Genomic DNA, 17,088 nt, shown 5'->3' with positions numbered 1-17,088 from the left:
TCCCATCGCCCGAGGTTCAGTTACTGGGGCTCAAACGCGAGTGAACTGTCCGCCCGGAGATTCAAGCTCTTTATTCAGCGGCCTGCCCCACTGCTAGAGACTGCGGCATGCTGGGAAATGGCGTCCCTAGAAACGGCGAGCTAGCAACGCAGAGAAACGGCGCTGCAGATTCTGTGGGCTCCTGCTGGCTGTCCTCTCAATGTGCCCCGGGCTGAGTTCTGGGTTTGAGACGGGGAAGGAAGCAGTCCAGTTCTGTCCTCCACACCGGTCAGCCCACCGAGGAAGCAAGCGGCCACCATCTTGGAGAGTCACCCTCGCCAGTTTTCGACAGAATGCAGCTCATTCAGCGATAGAACAGGTCTGTGTCATTTAGAGCATCCCCATACAGCGGGGAAATCACATAAAATCTCTCCCAGGCATTCCGGGGGCGTGATTAACAGAGTGAGTGTGAACAGAGGCATGGGGAAAGGTAAAGGCACCTGACCTCCAACTCCCCCCTCCCACCAGCCTCCAAAACAAAACCTGTCTTGCCAGCTCTGGGAGGAGGGGCTATCGGAGTGAATCAAAACAATAAGGTGCCGGTTCCCAAAAGCGGAGCTCCACGTCCAGGAAACTGCAGGCCCAGAGTGTAGCTTGAACTGCTGAGAGATAGCACACTGGGAAAGGCCTGGCTGACAGGAGAAGCCAGGGGACTAGAAACCAGGAATATACCTAAGCTAACAGGTTTTGAGAGAGTGGTTGGGGGGGGGGGGGGGGGGAGCGACCTCACACGAATTGTTTCCTACACCCGGAGGGCAAAATCTTGGCCTGGAAGGCACAGCACCACCTACTGGAAGCGAAGAAAACAGAAGCCTAACAGTGTCCCTTTTTTCTTTTCTTTTTTTTAAAATTAATTTTTTAAAATTTTTTAATTTTAATTTTTTTCTTTTCTATAATTATATTATTATTTTTTTAAATGTAATTTTTATTTTACTGCATTTTATTATTTTTTTATTATAATTTCTTGTTCTTTTCTATTCTTTTCTCTTTCTTTCCTCTCTCCCTCTCTCTTTCTTGGTTTGCTTCCTTACCTTTTCCCCATCTTTCCTCTTAAGCATGACCACCCAGACTATGTACAGCTTACTAAATGCAAATAGATGAATACTACGAATCAGTCCATAGTCCACCTAAGCCCTTAAATACCCCCAAGTACTCCTGTCTATTCTCTTCTTAATATCCGCCTGCATTTGAGCAACTCCCCAAAGAAGCTAACATATACTAACCGCCATACCATCAAATCGCCCGACCTCAACATAAAATCCTAAGTTCAAACCTCAATTCTATACATGCTATCAAATTCTGTAGGCCTTTAATGAAACTAATGAATTTACCTTAAATCACAATTAAATCCAACATCTCTAAACATTGTCTCCCAACACAAACAAGAGATATTGGAACTACAAAAACCAAAACAAATTTAAAGAAGAAAACAGAAACACAGCAGTCAAACAGAGTTGGAAAGTAATGTGAGCACCATGAAAAAACAAGGGAGAAAAGGATTACAAATAATGCAGGACAACTTAAATTCACAGGAGAACTTAGAGGCATCAGAAAAATGGACAGAGAAAGAACTCAAGGCATACCTAACTCAGATGGAACGGAATCTTAGAGAAGACATTAGACAGCAAGTCCAAACAATGAAAGTATACTTTGAAAAAGGAATTACATAGGCAAATTCAAATGGCAAAGAACGAGCTCTACCAGGAGATAGAGATTAAAAAAAAAATCAAACAGTAATCCTAGAAATACAGGAAACCATAAACCAAATTAAAAACTCAAACGAGAATATTACAAATAGACTAGATCAAATAGAAGTCAGAACATCAGATAATGAAGACAAAGTTTATCAACTCAAAAAGAATATAGTCAACAAAGAAAGGATGATAAGAAATCACCAGCAATCTATCCAAGAGATATGGGATGTCATAAAAGAACCAAACTTGAGAGTCATCGGGATAGAAGAAGGTATAGAGGTTCAAATCAAAGGAATGAACAATCTATTGAATGAAATAATCCTAGAAAACTTCCCAGATATGAAAGATGGAATGGATTGCCAAATCCTGGAAGCCTACAGGACCACAAACATACAAAATCGTAATAGACCAACTCCAAGACACATAATTATGAAGATATCCAACATACAGAACAAGGAGAGAATATTAAAAGCTACGAGAGAAAGAAGGCAGATTACATTCAGGGGTAAACCAATTAGGTTAACGTCTGATTTTTCATTACAGACGTTGAAAGCGAGAAGATCCTGGAACAACGTATTTCAAATGCTGAAAAATAATGGATTCCAACCAAGAATACTGTATCCAGCAAAATTAAGCTTCAGATTTGACAATAAAATTAAAATATTTCATGATAAACAAAAGTTAAAAGAATTTGCAGCCAGAAAACCAGCACTGCAAGGCATTTTGAGCAAAACACTACAAGAAGAGGAATTGAAAAACAGCACCAAAAACTAACAGTGGGAGGTAACTCGGTAAAGGGAAGAAAAAAAATAACCAAAAAGGAAAAATGAGCTATATTAAAATAAATAAATAAATAAGCATGACTGGAAGTACAAACAATATATCAATAATAACCTTAAATGTTAATGGCTTAAATTCACCAATCAAGAGACAAAAGCTAGTAACCTGGATTAAAAAAATAAATCCAACAATATGTTGCCTTCAGGAGACTCATATGATAGGAAAAGACATACACAGGTTGAAAGTGAAAGGTTGGGAAAAATCATACCACTCATATGGTCCTCGGAAGCAAGCAGGAGTGGCCATACTCATATCGAATAAAATCAACTTCAAACCTAAGTTAATCAAAAGGGATAAAGAAGGACACTATATCCTGTTAAAAAGAACCATCCACCAACAAGACATAACAATTATCAATATGTATACACCAAAAAATGGTGCTACAATGTTCATAAAACAAACTCTCCTCAAGTTCAAGAGTCAAATAGACCACAACACAATAATTATGGGTGACTTCAACACACCGCTCTCTCCATTGGATAGATCCACCAGACAAAAGCTGAATAAAGAAACTATAGAACTCAATAACACAATCAATAGCCTAGACTTAACCGACATATATAGAATATATCAACCATCATCAAGTGGATACACATTCTTCTCAGCAGCACATGGATCCTTCTCAAAGATAGATCATATATTACGCCATAGGGCAACTCTTAGTAAATATAAAGGTGAGGAGATAATACCATGCATCTTATCTGATCATAATGGAATGAAACTGGAAATCAATGATAAAAGAAGGAAGGAAAAATCCTACACCACCTGGAAAATGAACAATATGTTACTGAATGATCAATGGGTTACAGAAGACATAAAGGAGGAAATAAAAAAATTCTTAGAGATAAATGAAAATACAGACACAACATATCGAAATCTATGGGACACAATGAAAGCAGTTTTAAGAGGGAAATTCATTGCCTGGATTTCATTCCTCAATAAAAGAAAAAACCAACAAATAAATGAACTCACACTTCATCTCAAAACCCTAGAAAAGGAAGAGAAAACAACAGCAAATGTAGTAGAAGGCAAGAAATAATTAAAATCAGAGCGGAAATCAACGAAATTGAAACAAAAAAAACATTGAAAAAATTGATAATACTAAAAGTTGGTTCTTTGAAAAAATATATAAGATCAACAGACCCTTAGCCATGCTAATGAAGAGAAGAAGAGAGAGAACTCAAATCACTAACATACGGGATGAAAAAGGTAATATCACAACGGACACTTCAGAAATACAGAAGATAAATAGAAATTATTTTGAAACCCTATATTCCAATAAAATAGAAGATAGTGAAGATATTGAAATATTTCTTAAGTCATATGATTTGCCCAGATTGAGTCAGGAAGATACACACAATTTGAACAGACCAATAACAAAGGAGGAGATAGAAGAAGCCATCAAAAGAATACCAACCAAGAAAAGCCGTGGACCAGATGGATATACAGCAGAGTTTTACAAAACCTTCAAAGAAGAATTAATACCAATACTTTTCAAGTTATTTCAAGAAATAGAAAAAGAAGGAGATCTTCCAAATACATTCTATGATCCTGAAACCAGACAAAGACACTTCAAAGAAAGAAAACTAGAGACCAATATCTGTAATGAACTTAGATGCAAAAATCCTCAATAAAATTCTGGCAAATCGGATACAAAAACATATAAAAAGAACGTGCACCATGATCAAGTAGGATTCATCCCTGGGATGCAAGGCTGGTTCAATATACATAAATCAATAAATGTTATTCACCACATCAATAGACTTAATGATGAGAACCACATGATCATCTCGATAGATGCAGAAAAAGCATTCGACAAAGTACAACATCCCTTTATGTTCAAAACGTTAGAAAAACTAGGGATAACAGGAACTTACCATTGTAAAAGCTATATATGCTAAGCCTCAGGCTAGCATCATTCTGAATGGAGAAAAACTGAAGGCATTCCCTCTAAAATCTGGAACAAGACAGGGATGCCCTCTCTCACCACTTCTATTCAATTTAGTTCTTGAAAAACTAGCCAGAGCAATTAGACAAAAGAAATTAAAGGCATAAAAATAGGAAAAGAAGAACTTAAATTATCACTATTTGCAAATGATATGATATTATATCTAACAGACCCAAAAGGGTCTAAAACAAACTACTAGAGTTAATAAATGAATTCAGCAAAGTGGCAGGATATAAAATCAACACACATAAATCAAAGGCATTCCTGTATATCAGCGACAAATCTTCTGGAATGGAAATGAGGACAACCACCCCATTCACAATATCCTCAAAAAAAATAAAATACTTGGGAATCAACCTAACAAAAGAGGTGAAAGATTTATACAATGAAAACTACAGAACCCTAAAGAGAGAAATAGAAGAAGACCTTAGAAGAAGGAAAATTATACCCTGTTAATGGATAGTAAGAACTAACATCATCAAAATGGCGATATTACCCAAAGTTCTCTATAGGTTTAATGCAATGCCAATCAAAATCCCAAGGGCATTTCTTGTAGAAATAGATAAAGCAATTATGAAATTCATATGGAAAAACAAAAGACCCAGAATAGCAAAAGCAATTCTAAGCAGGAAGTGTGAGTCAGTTGGCATAGCGATACCAGATTTCGAACTATACTACAGAGCAATAGTAACAAAAACAGCCTGGTACTGGTACCAAAACAGGCGGGTGGACCAATGGTACAGAATAGAGGACACAGAGACCAATCCACAAAATTACAACTTTCTTATATTTGATAAAGGGGCTAAAAGCATGCAATGGAGGAAGGATAGTATCTTCAACAAATGGTGCTGGGAAAACTGGAAATCCATATGCAACAAAATGAAACTGAATCCCTTTCTCTCGCCATGCACAAAAGTTAACTCAAAATGGAACAAAGAGCTTGATATCAAATCAGAGACTCTGTGCCTGATAGAAGAAAAGGTTGGCTCCGATCTACATATTGTTGGGTCGGGCCCCAAATTCCTTAATAGGACGCCCTTAGCACAAGAGTTAATAACTAGAATCAACAAATGGGACTTACTCAAACTAAAAAGTTTTTTCTCAGCAAGAGACAATAAGAGAGGTAAATAGGGAGCTTACATCCTGGGAACAAATTTTTACTCCTCATACTTCAGATAGAGCCCTAATATCCAGGGTATACAAAGAACTCAAAAAATTAAACCATAAGAAAACAAATAACCCAATCAACAAATGGGCCAAAGACCTGAACAGACACTTCTCAGAGAAGGACATACAATCAATCAACAAGTACATGAAAAAATGCTCACCATCTCTAGCAGTCAGAGAAATGCAAATCAAAACCACCCTAAGATACCATCTCACTCCAGTAAGATTGGCAGCCATTATGAAGCCAAACAACAACAAGTGCTGGTGATGATGTGGGGAAAAGGGTACACTTGTACATTGCTGGTGGGACTGCAAATTGGTGCAGCCAATTTGGAAAGCAGTATGGAGATTCCTGGGAAAGCTGGGAATGGAACCACCATTTGACCCAGCTATTGCCCTTCTCAGACTATTCCCTGAAGACCTTAAAAGAGCGTACTACAGGGATACTGCCACATCGATGTCCATAGCAGCACAATTCACAATAGCTAGACTGTGGAACCAACCCAGATGCCCTTCAATAGATGAATGGATAAAAAAAATATATGGCATTTATACACAGTGGAGTATTACACAGCATGAAAAAATGACAAAATCATGGAATTTGCAGGGAAATGGATGGCATTAGAGCAGATTATACTAAGTGAAGCTAGCCAATCCCTAAAAAACAAATGCCAAATGTCTTCTTTGATATCATGAGAGCAACTAAGAACAGAGCATGGAGGAAGTGCAGGAGGAAAAGATTAACATTAAACAGACATATGAGGTGGGAGGGAAAGGGAGAGAAAAGGGAATGGAAATGGAAGGAGACCCTCATTGTTATACAAAATTACATATAAGAGGTTGTGAGGGGAATGGGAAAAAAAACAAGGAGAGAAATGAATTACAGTAGATGGGGTAGAGAGAGAAGATGGGAGGGGAGGGGAGGGGGGATAGTAGAGGATAGGAAAGGTAGCAGAATACAACAGTCATTAATATGGCATCATGTAAAAATGTGGATGTGTAACCGATGTGATTCTGCAATCTGTATTTGGGGTAAAAATGGGAGTTCATAACCCACTTGAATATAATGTATGAAATATGATATGTCAAGAGCTTTGTAATGTTTTGAACAACCAATAAAAAAAAGAGTGGAAGAATAAATACTCATATGAGATTGTAACTCTTTTCTGGAACCCATTACAAAGTCAGTTGGCCTCTTTGTTTTCCCCTAGACCTAGAGCTTCATGCACACAGGGAGTTTAACACTTATCCTACCTGGACTCCTCATATGCCTCTCTAAAAAGTGATGAATGTGTGCATGCTCAAGACTGCACCACCTCCCAACGATTCTGTATTTCCCTGCTCACCAGCCAGCTTCTCCTCAACCCTGAGCCATGTGGCCAGGAGGCACCATGTGTCCTGTGCCAGGCACACTCGTGCCATTCTCACCTTGGACTTCTGGGTAGAGGGCCATGTAAAGCAGACCCCAGCGCAGCGTTGTAGAAGTTGTCTCAGTTCCAGCAAAGAAGAGGTCCAGGGTGCTGCAGATGAGGTTCCCTTCATCGAAACTTGAAGCATTCTTGTCTGTGTACTAGAAGACAGTTATTTGTTGGTTTATTCAGAGGACTTGTGGTTGCCAAAAAACACTGGGGTTTCATTCAAAGGAAAGAACTTGGAAGGAAAAGTCCTCAGAAGAAATGACTTTCTCCTAAGGGAAAGTCCCTCCTTAGAGGGCAGCACTATCATTAACATTGTCTGCAATGGGGCCTGAGAGAAGGGGTAGGTAACTGGAAGTGCTGGAAACTTTTTAGATTGTAGTGGATAAAAATCAAAACAACCACTTTTTTTTATGCCTGTAATTCAGGAGAAGCTATTAGTACAGTGGAAAGAGAATGGACTATGAATGAGACAGACTTGGCTTCCAATATCAACCCCATCACTCATTAGATCACTTATTAGCTATATGACCTAGGATAAGTTATTTAACATCTCTGTACTTCCGTTTCCTGCTTTATCAAATGGGAATGAGAAGCATGCCTTAAGATGGCATAATAATTTATGTGGTATGCAAAAGGGATATAGCAAATACTCAATGAATATTTGTGCCCATACCAGAAAGTATAAACTGAAGTGCACATTTATAATATCTCCCCATACAGCTTTTGTAGTTTAAACCTCATAGATTCCATCAGCTATTCCTTATAACACTCCATCATCTTTTCTACCTTCTTCTTGAAAGCTTGTTTTTCAACATTGCTGTTAATGTCAATGGTCACACACCTGTACACCATCTAGCAGATAAAGTCTCCTCCTCTAAGGAAGAGATGGTGTACATCTCTTTTATTTGCCTATGCTTAAGCTGAGGAGTCATCCTTGACTTTTCCTTTCTCTCTAGCCACTTTGGCAGGCATTCAAATTTTAATTCTAAAATTAAAATTAATATTAATTTTATGTATATTTTGCCAATAAGGTGAAATAAGAGCTAAGATGGAAAGAAATTCACCATTCTGCCCCCTCCAGATATAGGAATACATGATCTGATGCGTCAAAGATTATAACATTGATTCAGTGTTGTACATTAGCCAGAGGACCACCACGTTCAAGGCCTGTATCCACTTAGGGTTTTTTCCCTGATTCTTGTCAGAAAAGTTGGAAAGTGGGTGAGAAGAGGAGGGAGTAGAAGCCCCACTCAGACCTTAAGGTTAAAATCTGGTATCCAGTTCAGCTTTACATGTGTTCTTTGCAGTGACAGCTGAGAGGAGGAGTAGGTTCCTGGCCAGATCATCTAAAACAGAGATTTGAAGCTCAATTTCTCTTTTCCCTTTTGTATTTAGCTCCTTCAGGTACAGGTAGGGAAAGGTGATGGGGATGAAAAGGGAGTATTGGGGCATTTTCAGGGCCTAAAACCAAACACCATTAAACTTCTGTTTTTATTTCAAAGTGCCTCAGCATCCTGAGTAATTTTTACTCACCTATGATGAGGTTGCAGGGACCAACTGTGTAGGGCTTATAGGCCAGAGAAATTATGCCAGATTTTATCAAGGATAGTGGAAAGCCATTGGAGGATTGAAAGGTAAGGAATCAAACTGTTAAATGATACCCCAGCAGCTCTGTGGAAAATAGGCTGGGAATAGGGTTAAGAGTGGAATAGGGATAAGATTAAATGATACCCCAGGGATTAAGCAAGGATTAATGCATCCATATAAAATTGAACCATGATTGAACCATTATTGAACCATGATTGAATCATGATCCCAAAAGATGACAACATATAGCAAAAGGGACTTTGCAGATGTGATTTAACCTAAGGGTTTTGAGTTAGGAATATTGTCCTGTATTACCCTTACAAGATGGAGGGAAGAAGATCAAAGTCAGAGAGAGAATGTGTAAAGATGGAAGCAGCGAGACAAGAGAGGAGAGATGATGCTACCCTGGTGCTAAAGATGGAGGCAGGAACCACAAACCAAAGCCTCTGGAAGCTGGGAAAGCCATGGAAACCAAGTCTTATAGACTTCATAGGATCTAAGCTGGCCAACACCTTGACTTTAGCCCAGTGAAACTGCAGTTTGACTTCTGTCATTCAGAACTGGACTTTTGTCATTCAGAACAGTAAGAAAACAAACAACACATCTGTACCATCTTAAGCCACTGAATTTGTGGTAACTTGTTACAGCTGCTATTGGAAACTAATATACAGCTATTTGTTCTTTAAGAAAAAACAAGAACAAAGGAGACAAATTCGTTTTCCTCACCTTCACCATTTCCTTGAGGTAAGCATCGATAAAGTCTCTTGACTCATCAGGATTCCAGTCTTTCCTGTGTTTTTCAACTTCATGAGAAACAAACAATTTCAGCTTTTCCCAGTTCCTGAAGACAGTTTGATGAGGTCCAGGGAGGAATTTCATTATCCATGGAAAGACATTGTAGAGCTAATAGCAAAAAACAGAAGGATCATGGAGACAGCATGGGGCCACTTTTGCACTTTTGGGGACAGTCTTCTCTTTCCATCTCTTTTATTTGCCTATGCTTAAGCTGAGGGGTCATCTTTGACTTCTCCTTTCTCTCTAGCCACTCTGGCAGGCATTCAACCCTCCACACACTTCTCATCAGTCTAAGTACTTGCCATCCCACAAGAAACCACCACTGTCTCCTACCCAAATGCTGCCATAGCTTTCAGCAATTTCCTTATTCCACTCTTTACCCTGTTCCCAGACTATTTTCCACAGAGCTGCTGGAGTATCATTTAACAGTTGGATTCCTTACCTTTCAATCCCCCAATGGCTTTCCACTATCCTTGATAAAGTCTGGCATAATTTCTCTGGCCTATAAGCCCTGCAGAGTTGGTCCCTGCAACCTCACCACCTCCTTTCTATCCCTCCCTGCCACTTTCCACTGGACAGTCCAACCACAGAGGATTAATGCATCCATATAAAATGCTTCCAGAGAAAAGGAAAAAGTAGTTTTGAAGAAATAGCAATCACATTTCTAGCTGACTCTCCCTGGCACCAGTGCAAACCTAGAGGATGCTGAAAGAATATTTTGAGTATATAAAGAGAAAAGAGTCAAACTTCTTTAAATATTCAATTTAAGCAAAATAAAGTATCATAAGTTTCTTTAATACACTTGCTGCCTTGGCACCCATTCAATTTGACATGAGTCACTTAAAACCTCATTGTACCATAGCCTTTGGCCTAGTTAAACTTCTCCTTCCTTTGTGATAATAATACAGTTGCTTATTCTTCATATCACTGGTCCCATGGCAACACATCCCATAGCTGCTGACCATGAAATAAACATAATGGTTAATAGTGGAGTCATTTAAAATGTTTCCATCTAGAGCCCAAGAGTGTTTTCTTTAAGCTAGCAATTGACCACCCCCAGGAAAGCTTGAGAGACCACCAAGGCCTTTAATGAAGGCTTGGTCTCACAGGTTCTGTCTCTGTTTGTCTCTCTCTCTCCACCCACTGGTTGAGACCCTCCCATTCCCAGATCTCCCATCTGTCCTTGTGGGCCCTCTCACTCTCAGGATTTAGGAGTAGTATCTTGCTTCTTTTATTTCATGAGCCTGCTATACTTTGTCTTACCTGATCAGCCCTAAACCTAACTCTCCTGCTGGTCAGGGCTCTCCTAGGAAAGGGTTGTCTTGGCTCATGGTCATTCTCTTGATAGAAATCTCAAGTCCAAGATAGAGGAAATCCCAGTGTAAAGATCTTTTTGAATCCAAAAGAATTTGCCATCAATTGATCTCCACTAAATGAAATTCAGGAGGGGGCTTTAAATCCAAGATAGGATGATAAAAATAGAAACTGATAAATATATAGGTAAATATAAGCAGATATTGCATGAAACAATAATGATCATGTACTCTCCAGTTAAAAAAAAGAACAAACTAAAATACGTGATGACAGTGACTTAAAGGAGTGACAAGAGGTGTGTTCTGAAGATCATGTATTATTTCGGCAGAGCACAAAGGTATTAATCTCAGATGCAGGCAGTTAATTGTGCATATTAAAAATTTTAGGGTAAAGACTAAAGAAATAGAAAAAATCTTAATCTTCTAAATGAATATAGGAAAAAATTAAAATATATTTAATAATAATGAGTCAAAACAGAAGAAAAATAGAAGCCATAAAGTGATGAATTAGTTTTCATTTGACAATAAATTTGAAAAAAGAAACTAAGTGCTTCAATAAAAAGAGAAATATTGTCGAATTGGGTACAAAATTTATATTCATTTTTATGCTGTTTAAAAAGAAAACATCTAAAATATAAGGGCCTAGAGAAGTAGAATATAGTATATAGTATATACTGCATACTATATATACATATATGTATATATATAGATAGATAAATAGATAGATAGTATCAAGTGCTGATGGTTATGTAAATAGTGTGAAATCTTTAGTTATCTTTTATGCCCAGATACATATGCAAGACAAATAAGTGAGTGTGTCCACATGAACACTAGTAAAAGAATATTGGTTGCAGCTCTGTTCATAATAGGAAAGCTGGAAAATGCTCCAATTTGTTCAAAAATAGCAGATAGATTAACAAACAGGGGCACATTCAATACAAGGCAAAGCTAGTCTGCATTAAAAAAAAGAAGAAGAAGAAGAAAAGCAACCAAATCAGGCGAATCTTAAAACAACACACCAGGAGAGAAACTGCACTCAGAAGGGTGCTTGAGGCAGGAAGGAAATGGATATTTTGGAAGTAACATGGAGAGGAGAGATTCAAAGGCAAGGACAATGGCAATGTGTTCTCTTGAAAAAGAACAACATAGGTGCGTAAGTGTATGTCTTGTATAATTTTGAACTCTGCAGGAATCTTAGAAATGTTTCTTGCATTTAGTAAATTTTCAACATTATTAAAAACACTAAAATCAAAAAGCTGATTTCAAATAAATTTTTGTTAAATTAATTTTAAAATGTTACATTTCAATTAAAAAACAAAAAGAAGAAGAATCTATGTGTATATGAGATCAGCCCCAATGGCCTTAACCAGCATATAGAAGATGACTGCTTACTTGACAGAATCTCGAAGCCTCCAGAAACGTGACCTCATCCAGTAACTTCAGCAGTTCCTGGAACTGAGCATCCTGGTACTCAAAGCGCTCCCCAAAGGTGATAGAGCAAATGATGTTTGAAACTGCATTGTTGATCTTGAAGTGAGGGTTGAAAGGCTGTCCTGGAGGTAGAGAAAAGTAGAGAGTTCTTCAAAATCATTGGTTTCTTCCTGTTTTCTACAGGAGTCTATTCTAGCTGACACAGATATACCTACTAGAGAATCCTAGAGGAGGTGCTGGCCACAGCCCCCTATCTGGGGTCTGTGATACAGCAAGGATACAGTCAATGCCAGGGGGGTTGAACTGATAACCAGGATTTAAATACCATAATATGTTTAATGTTTGTCTTTGTGCACTGAATTCTAGCACTCCTTGAAAGAAGTGTCTTGGTATTTGTTTCCTATTGTATCCTCAGAGCCTAGGACAGTGCTGGTCATAGGCAAGCACTTAGGCACCTAAAAAGTATCTATCCAGTGAATGCATAGGCCACAGGCTCCTGTAAATGCTCTTGTGAAATGCTCACCATTCTCCTCTTTGATTGCCTCAACAAGGTGGTAGGCCTCCTCCTGGATTCGTTCCTCCAGGCTCTTCCTTCCTAAACCAAAGTTCCTTAATGTTGTCAGGGTGAACCTTCTTTGTTCCTTCCATATTTGGCCATTAGACATGATCAATCCTAGGGGGAAAAAGGCAATATTATGGTATTCTGATTCTACTATGCAAATATCTGGCAAATTGTAATGAAATGTGTATCAGATGGAAAAGAGGAGGGACATTAAGGCACCTGAATATTATTCAAAGAAATAAGACCTAAAACAATGAACACAATGGCTAACATTTATTGATTACTTACAACATCAGGTACTTTAGTGTTTTTTATGTATTATGTAATTTAACACTCATAGAAGCTCTATGGGATAGATACAATTATTGCCCTCCCCTCCTCTGCCCTCCCCTGAATTTTACTGAATGGGAATAAGGGATAAAGGTCATATAGTAATCAGTTAACCAGGTTCTCAAATTCAAGTCTCCCTGATTCTAAAACTCATGCTTTATTCAGTAGCAACATAAGTACAGTTCAGTAGTTATGGCAAGCTAAGCACCAAGAATGCACTCAGAGATAAGTCAAAGTCCATAATTGTTAGAAGGCAAAGAAAGGCTTTATAGAAGAGGTCCTAAGTGTGACCTTAAAAGATGAAGGAATCACTCAAGAAAGCAAGAGACCAGTGAGTATTCCACACAGAAAGAACAGCATAGGAGAAGGGGGAAAACATCCTGTTGTGTGCAAAATACCACCATCCATTTCACTATACAGGCAATGCCATGCGCCCTTCCACTTCCCCATGGCTACTCCTCAACTTCTTGTGATACCTGGCTTTGGCTCTGTTGTGGGAAACAAGACTGGTGGAGAAGCAGCAAGGAATACTCAGAGAGGAGAACTCCAAACTCTATTTTATGCTGGTGCGCCCAGAGGAAAACAAAACTCCAAATTATGAGCCCTGATCCACAGTTTCTCACACCATTTATTCATGATTTCATGTCTTCTTAGACCTATCCTATCATTGGGGCTTTTTTCTCTTAAAATTTTTCCTAATCTACTCTGCTAAAGGCCCTGTGCAGGGTTTCTAACATGCTTACAGAAACAGGTAGGAAGAAAGGGCTCTTTTGAGAGGGAGTAGTCAGACCCCTAGTGCAGGTATTTACAATTCAAAAGGTTAATCAACCCATGGTTAATTAGGCTTCCAAGAGAAAGGCTGAGAGAGGGGAGAGCAACTGACCCTTCCCCAGGCATAGGTGTCTTACCATAACATTTTTAAAAATATATTTTAGATGTGTAGACCTTTATTATTTTATTCATTTACTTATACGTAGTGCTGAGAATTGAACCCAGTGCCTCACACATTCTGAGCCACAGCCTCAGCCCCTCTTACCATAACATTTTAATAATTCATTTCACAACCAGGTCTGGTTTTGCCATCACAGCTTCACCAACCTAATGAAATGTCCATCCTTGCCGTCAGTCCAGGACTATCTTTCAACCTCATTTCACTTGATCTTTTAGCAGCATGAGATGCTTATTTAATTGTACACTCATTTCTGGTGGAGTCCAGGGTATACACTTCCATATTTTCTTCTTAATACCCTTCAAGAAACTTCTTATATCTTTTTCTGTTTCATCTTCTATCAAATCTTGAAATGGCAGAGTTCTTTCAAGATTAGGTCTGAACCTTTTTCACACACTGCCTCCTCCTCTGCTATAATTAGATGATATGGTTACTTCATTATCAAAGCATCCAGAGTTTGTGCAGAACATGAGATTCCTCCAAAATCTCTATCAGGACCCATCAAGACAAATCTTTAAAAGGAGATGTTTTCAACCAGAAAAAGTGGGCATTTGGCTTCTTATAAGGGCAGGCATTTTATAATGAGGTTAACTTCTGGGAGTGTCAGAAAATTATAGGCATAGAGGCATGGTGAAGAGACCATAGCATTTCAAATGCAAACCTTACAGTCATCAATAAACTTACCATTTTTCCTAAAGATACGTTCTCGGAGAGGCGTTACAGGGCGGTGCACGAAGGACTGGTCTGTCTGGGAAAGAACTTCTTTGATTAAGGGCAGTCCAGTTATGAGCACTGAAGACAGGTTACCAAAATCCAAGCTAAGAACATTCCCATATTTCTTCACCAACTGAAAAACAGTTATAGTCACAGTTGAACATGCACTTGTCTGTCTGGGGACACAGGGCATGTGTGAAGCTAAAGGGCTCACATTGAGGGAAGCGTGTGTGTGGACACACACCTTGGTCTGATAGGAAGAGTTTGAACTTTTTCTCCTCAACTAAACTCAAATTTAGTTCACGGAGGGATTGGAAGTTTCCTTATGAACATATATTCATATATTCAACCAGTATGAATAGAGTGAGTATCTACCATGTGTCACTAAAAGAAGGCATAAAGATATGACTAACTAAAATAAACAAGGTCCCTAACCTGAGGCATCCTAGAGTTTAGTAAAAGCAGAAAATACAGCACATCTGAACTCCAAAATTTGCTGGGTATGTTTTTTTTCTTTTTCTTTTTCTTATGGGAAGGGGGAATCTTATTTTTTTAATATGATTTTCTGGGTTATCAATATCCATTTTCAATTTAGTGGGTTTTAATTTTAGAATTTTAATAACTTTTATTAATTTATATAAATAATCTTTCTCTATCTAAAGATATTAAATAGCCCTTAAGATTTTGTTTTTCCTATATACATTTTTTGTGTCTTCATATTATATTGTTTTGTCTTTAAGTTTTATGTTGGGTATGTTTAATGTAAGTCTGGTGTAGCAAATATGGAATTTAGGAAGTTAAATCTTTTTTTTTTCTTTTGTTAGGTTGTAGCTGGCAATGAGCAGTAAAATGCAGGCAAGGTCACAGGTATTCTTTAACTTACGTTAGTGTCTTCTTTAAACTATTTCAAAAGTAAAGAAGAAAGCAAAATGTGATAATTTGTAGAAAAAAAAAACAGAAGCAAAAGGAGCTAATCAAGAAATATGTCAAGAGAAAAGGATTAATGAGACTAACTCTTGATAGGGTCCATTGATGTTGACCTGAAGCTATGAATTATGGCTAAAAGTATCTCCTAAAAGTACCTCCATTTATCTAGAAAGGAAGATTCCTTTTTTAGTGCAGGCGCACTAAGATAACTTCTGACCACCAATTGACCCAAGTGCTGACATTAACATGGGATTGTGAAAGATGGAACAAGATTTGTTGTAGCTGGAGAAAATGCCCATTTATTGAAGAACAGCTCTGCATATTTATAGAGCTGGGGGTGGTTTGACAGTTATGTCAGTTTAAAGGTTGAACAGTTTGACAGTTGGCATGGGGTGCTTTCTGATTGGTGGGTAAGATCATGTGAGCCAGCAGGGCTAATCTGATTGGTGGGTAAGGATCATGTGAGCCAGTAGGGCTCACCATTGGATGGCTCTTCTCAGTGCGGGGGGGGGGGGGGGGGGGGGGACATAGGGTTTGAGAAGCCAGGTCATCCTGCAGCCCTGCAGCTAATTTTGTTTGGCATGCCCTGCATACCAACCTGTCCTGCCCCTAACACCCTCAATTCCACTCTTCATTCCTAGTCCAATCTAGCTCCCTCCCCCTCTCTATTAAGGCTGCTCTTCAAACTCTCTCCTACCTGGGTGTCTCTGAAACCAGCTTGCTTCTCTCTTTACCTTTCTTGAAATATCCCAGCTTTCCAAACCAGCTTGCTTCTCTCACTTATCACTGTTCCCAGCTTTCCCTAGTCACATCCAAGAAAGTACGGGGTTTGAAATAAAGAAGGCAGCTTCTCCCACACTCTGAATGAAGGCGGCCATGGGAGGATGATGGCCCATTGTTACCAGATTGCCCTTTGAGAGCAGTCAGATCTCTCCAGGTTTTATGTGAAACACCTCAAGCTTAAATACTGACATTTGAAAATCTTATGAAACTGGGAGGGTAAACAAAATACACATGTTCCTCCTTAGGCCCAGAAGGCAACTGATAAAGTGCTCTCTTATGATCACACTTATTCAGGGGTCATCATGCTCCAGACACCTAAGTTGTTTGTTAGAAGGACAACACACAATGGTCCCACTACCAGCCAGATCCAAGCAAGTAGGGGGTCTGTGAGGAGGAGAAGGGGGTCTGGCTGGAGAGGGCCCTTAGGGTCACTTGCTTTGAATCTCCAGACATAGGGTGAAGAGAGGACCCAAGAGGGGCCAGAAATGGGGGGGGGCATTGGCAAGAGTACTTAATGACAGGTGATGATCTTGGCTCTCCTGATGAAGGGGTAGGAGCCCCGGGCTTAAGCCTGGAAATATGAATCCACGG

The 17,088-nt window shown here is 38.9% G+C and overlaps 1 protein-coding gene across 2 annotated transcripts in view; it reads right to left on the bottom strand.

The window, feature by feature from the left end:
• Positions 1–17,088, bottom strand: part of LOC308655928 (cytochrome P450 2J2-like) — a 46,988-nt gene that overhangs the window by 15,019 nt on the left and 14,881 nt on the right. Inside the window, exons 2-7 of one of the 2 annotated variants that reach the window (XM_081306375.1) lie at positions 14,758–14,920; positions 14,223–14,261; positions 12,756–12,905; positions 12,194–12,354; positions 9,420–9,596; positions 7,117–7,258 (exon numbers count right to left, since the gene is read on the bottom strand). In XM_081306375.1, coding sequence (XP_081162501.1) covers positions 7,117–7,258; positions 9,420–9,596; positions 12,194–12,354; positions 12,756–12,905; positions 14,223–14,261; positions 14,758–14,920 — 832 coding nt within the window. The remainder of the gene's footprint in view (positions 1–7,116; positions 7,259–9,419; positions 9,597–12,193; positions 12,355–12,755; positions 12,906–14,222; positions 14,262–14,757; positions 14,921–17,088) is intronic. The other variant, XM_081306376.1, reaches the window with a different exon arrangement.

This window comes from Spermophilus citellus, assembly GCF_964194105.1.
Source record: "Spermophilus citellus genome assembly, chromosome: 9".
Classification (NCBI taxonomy): Eukaryota; Metazoa; Chordata; class Mammalia; order Rodentia; family Sciuridae; genus Spermophilus; species Spermophilus citellus.
The sequence above is the reverse complement of the archived record's forward strand: the minus strand, read 5'-3'. Positions and strand labels throughout refer to the sequence as shown.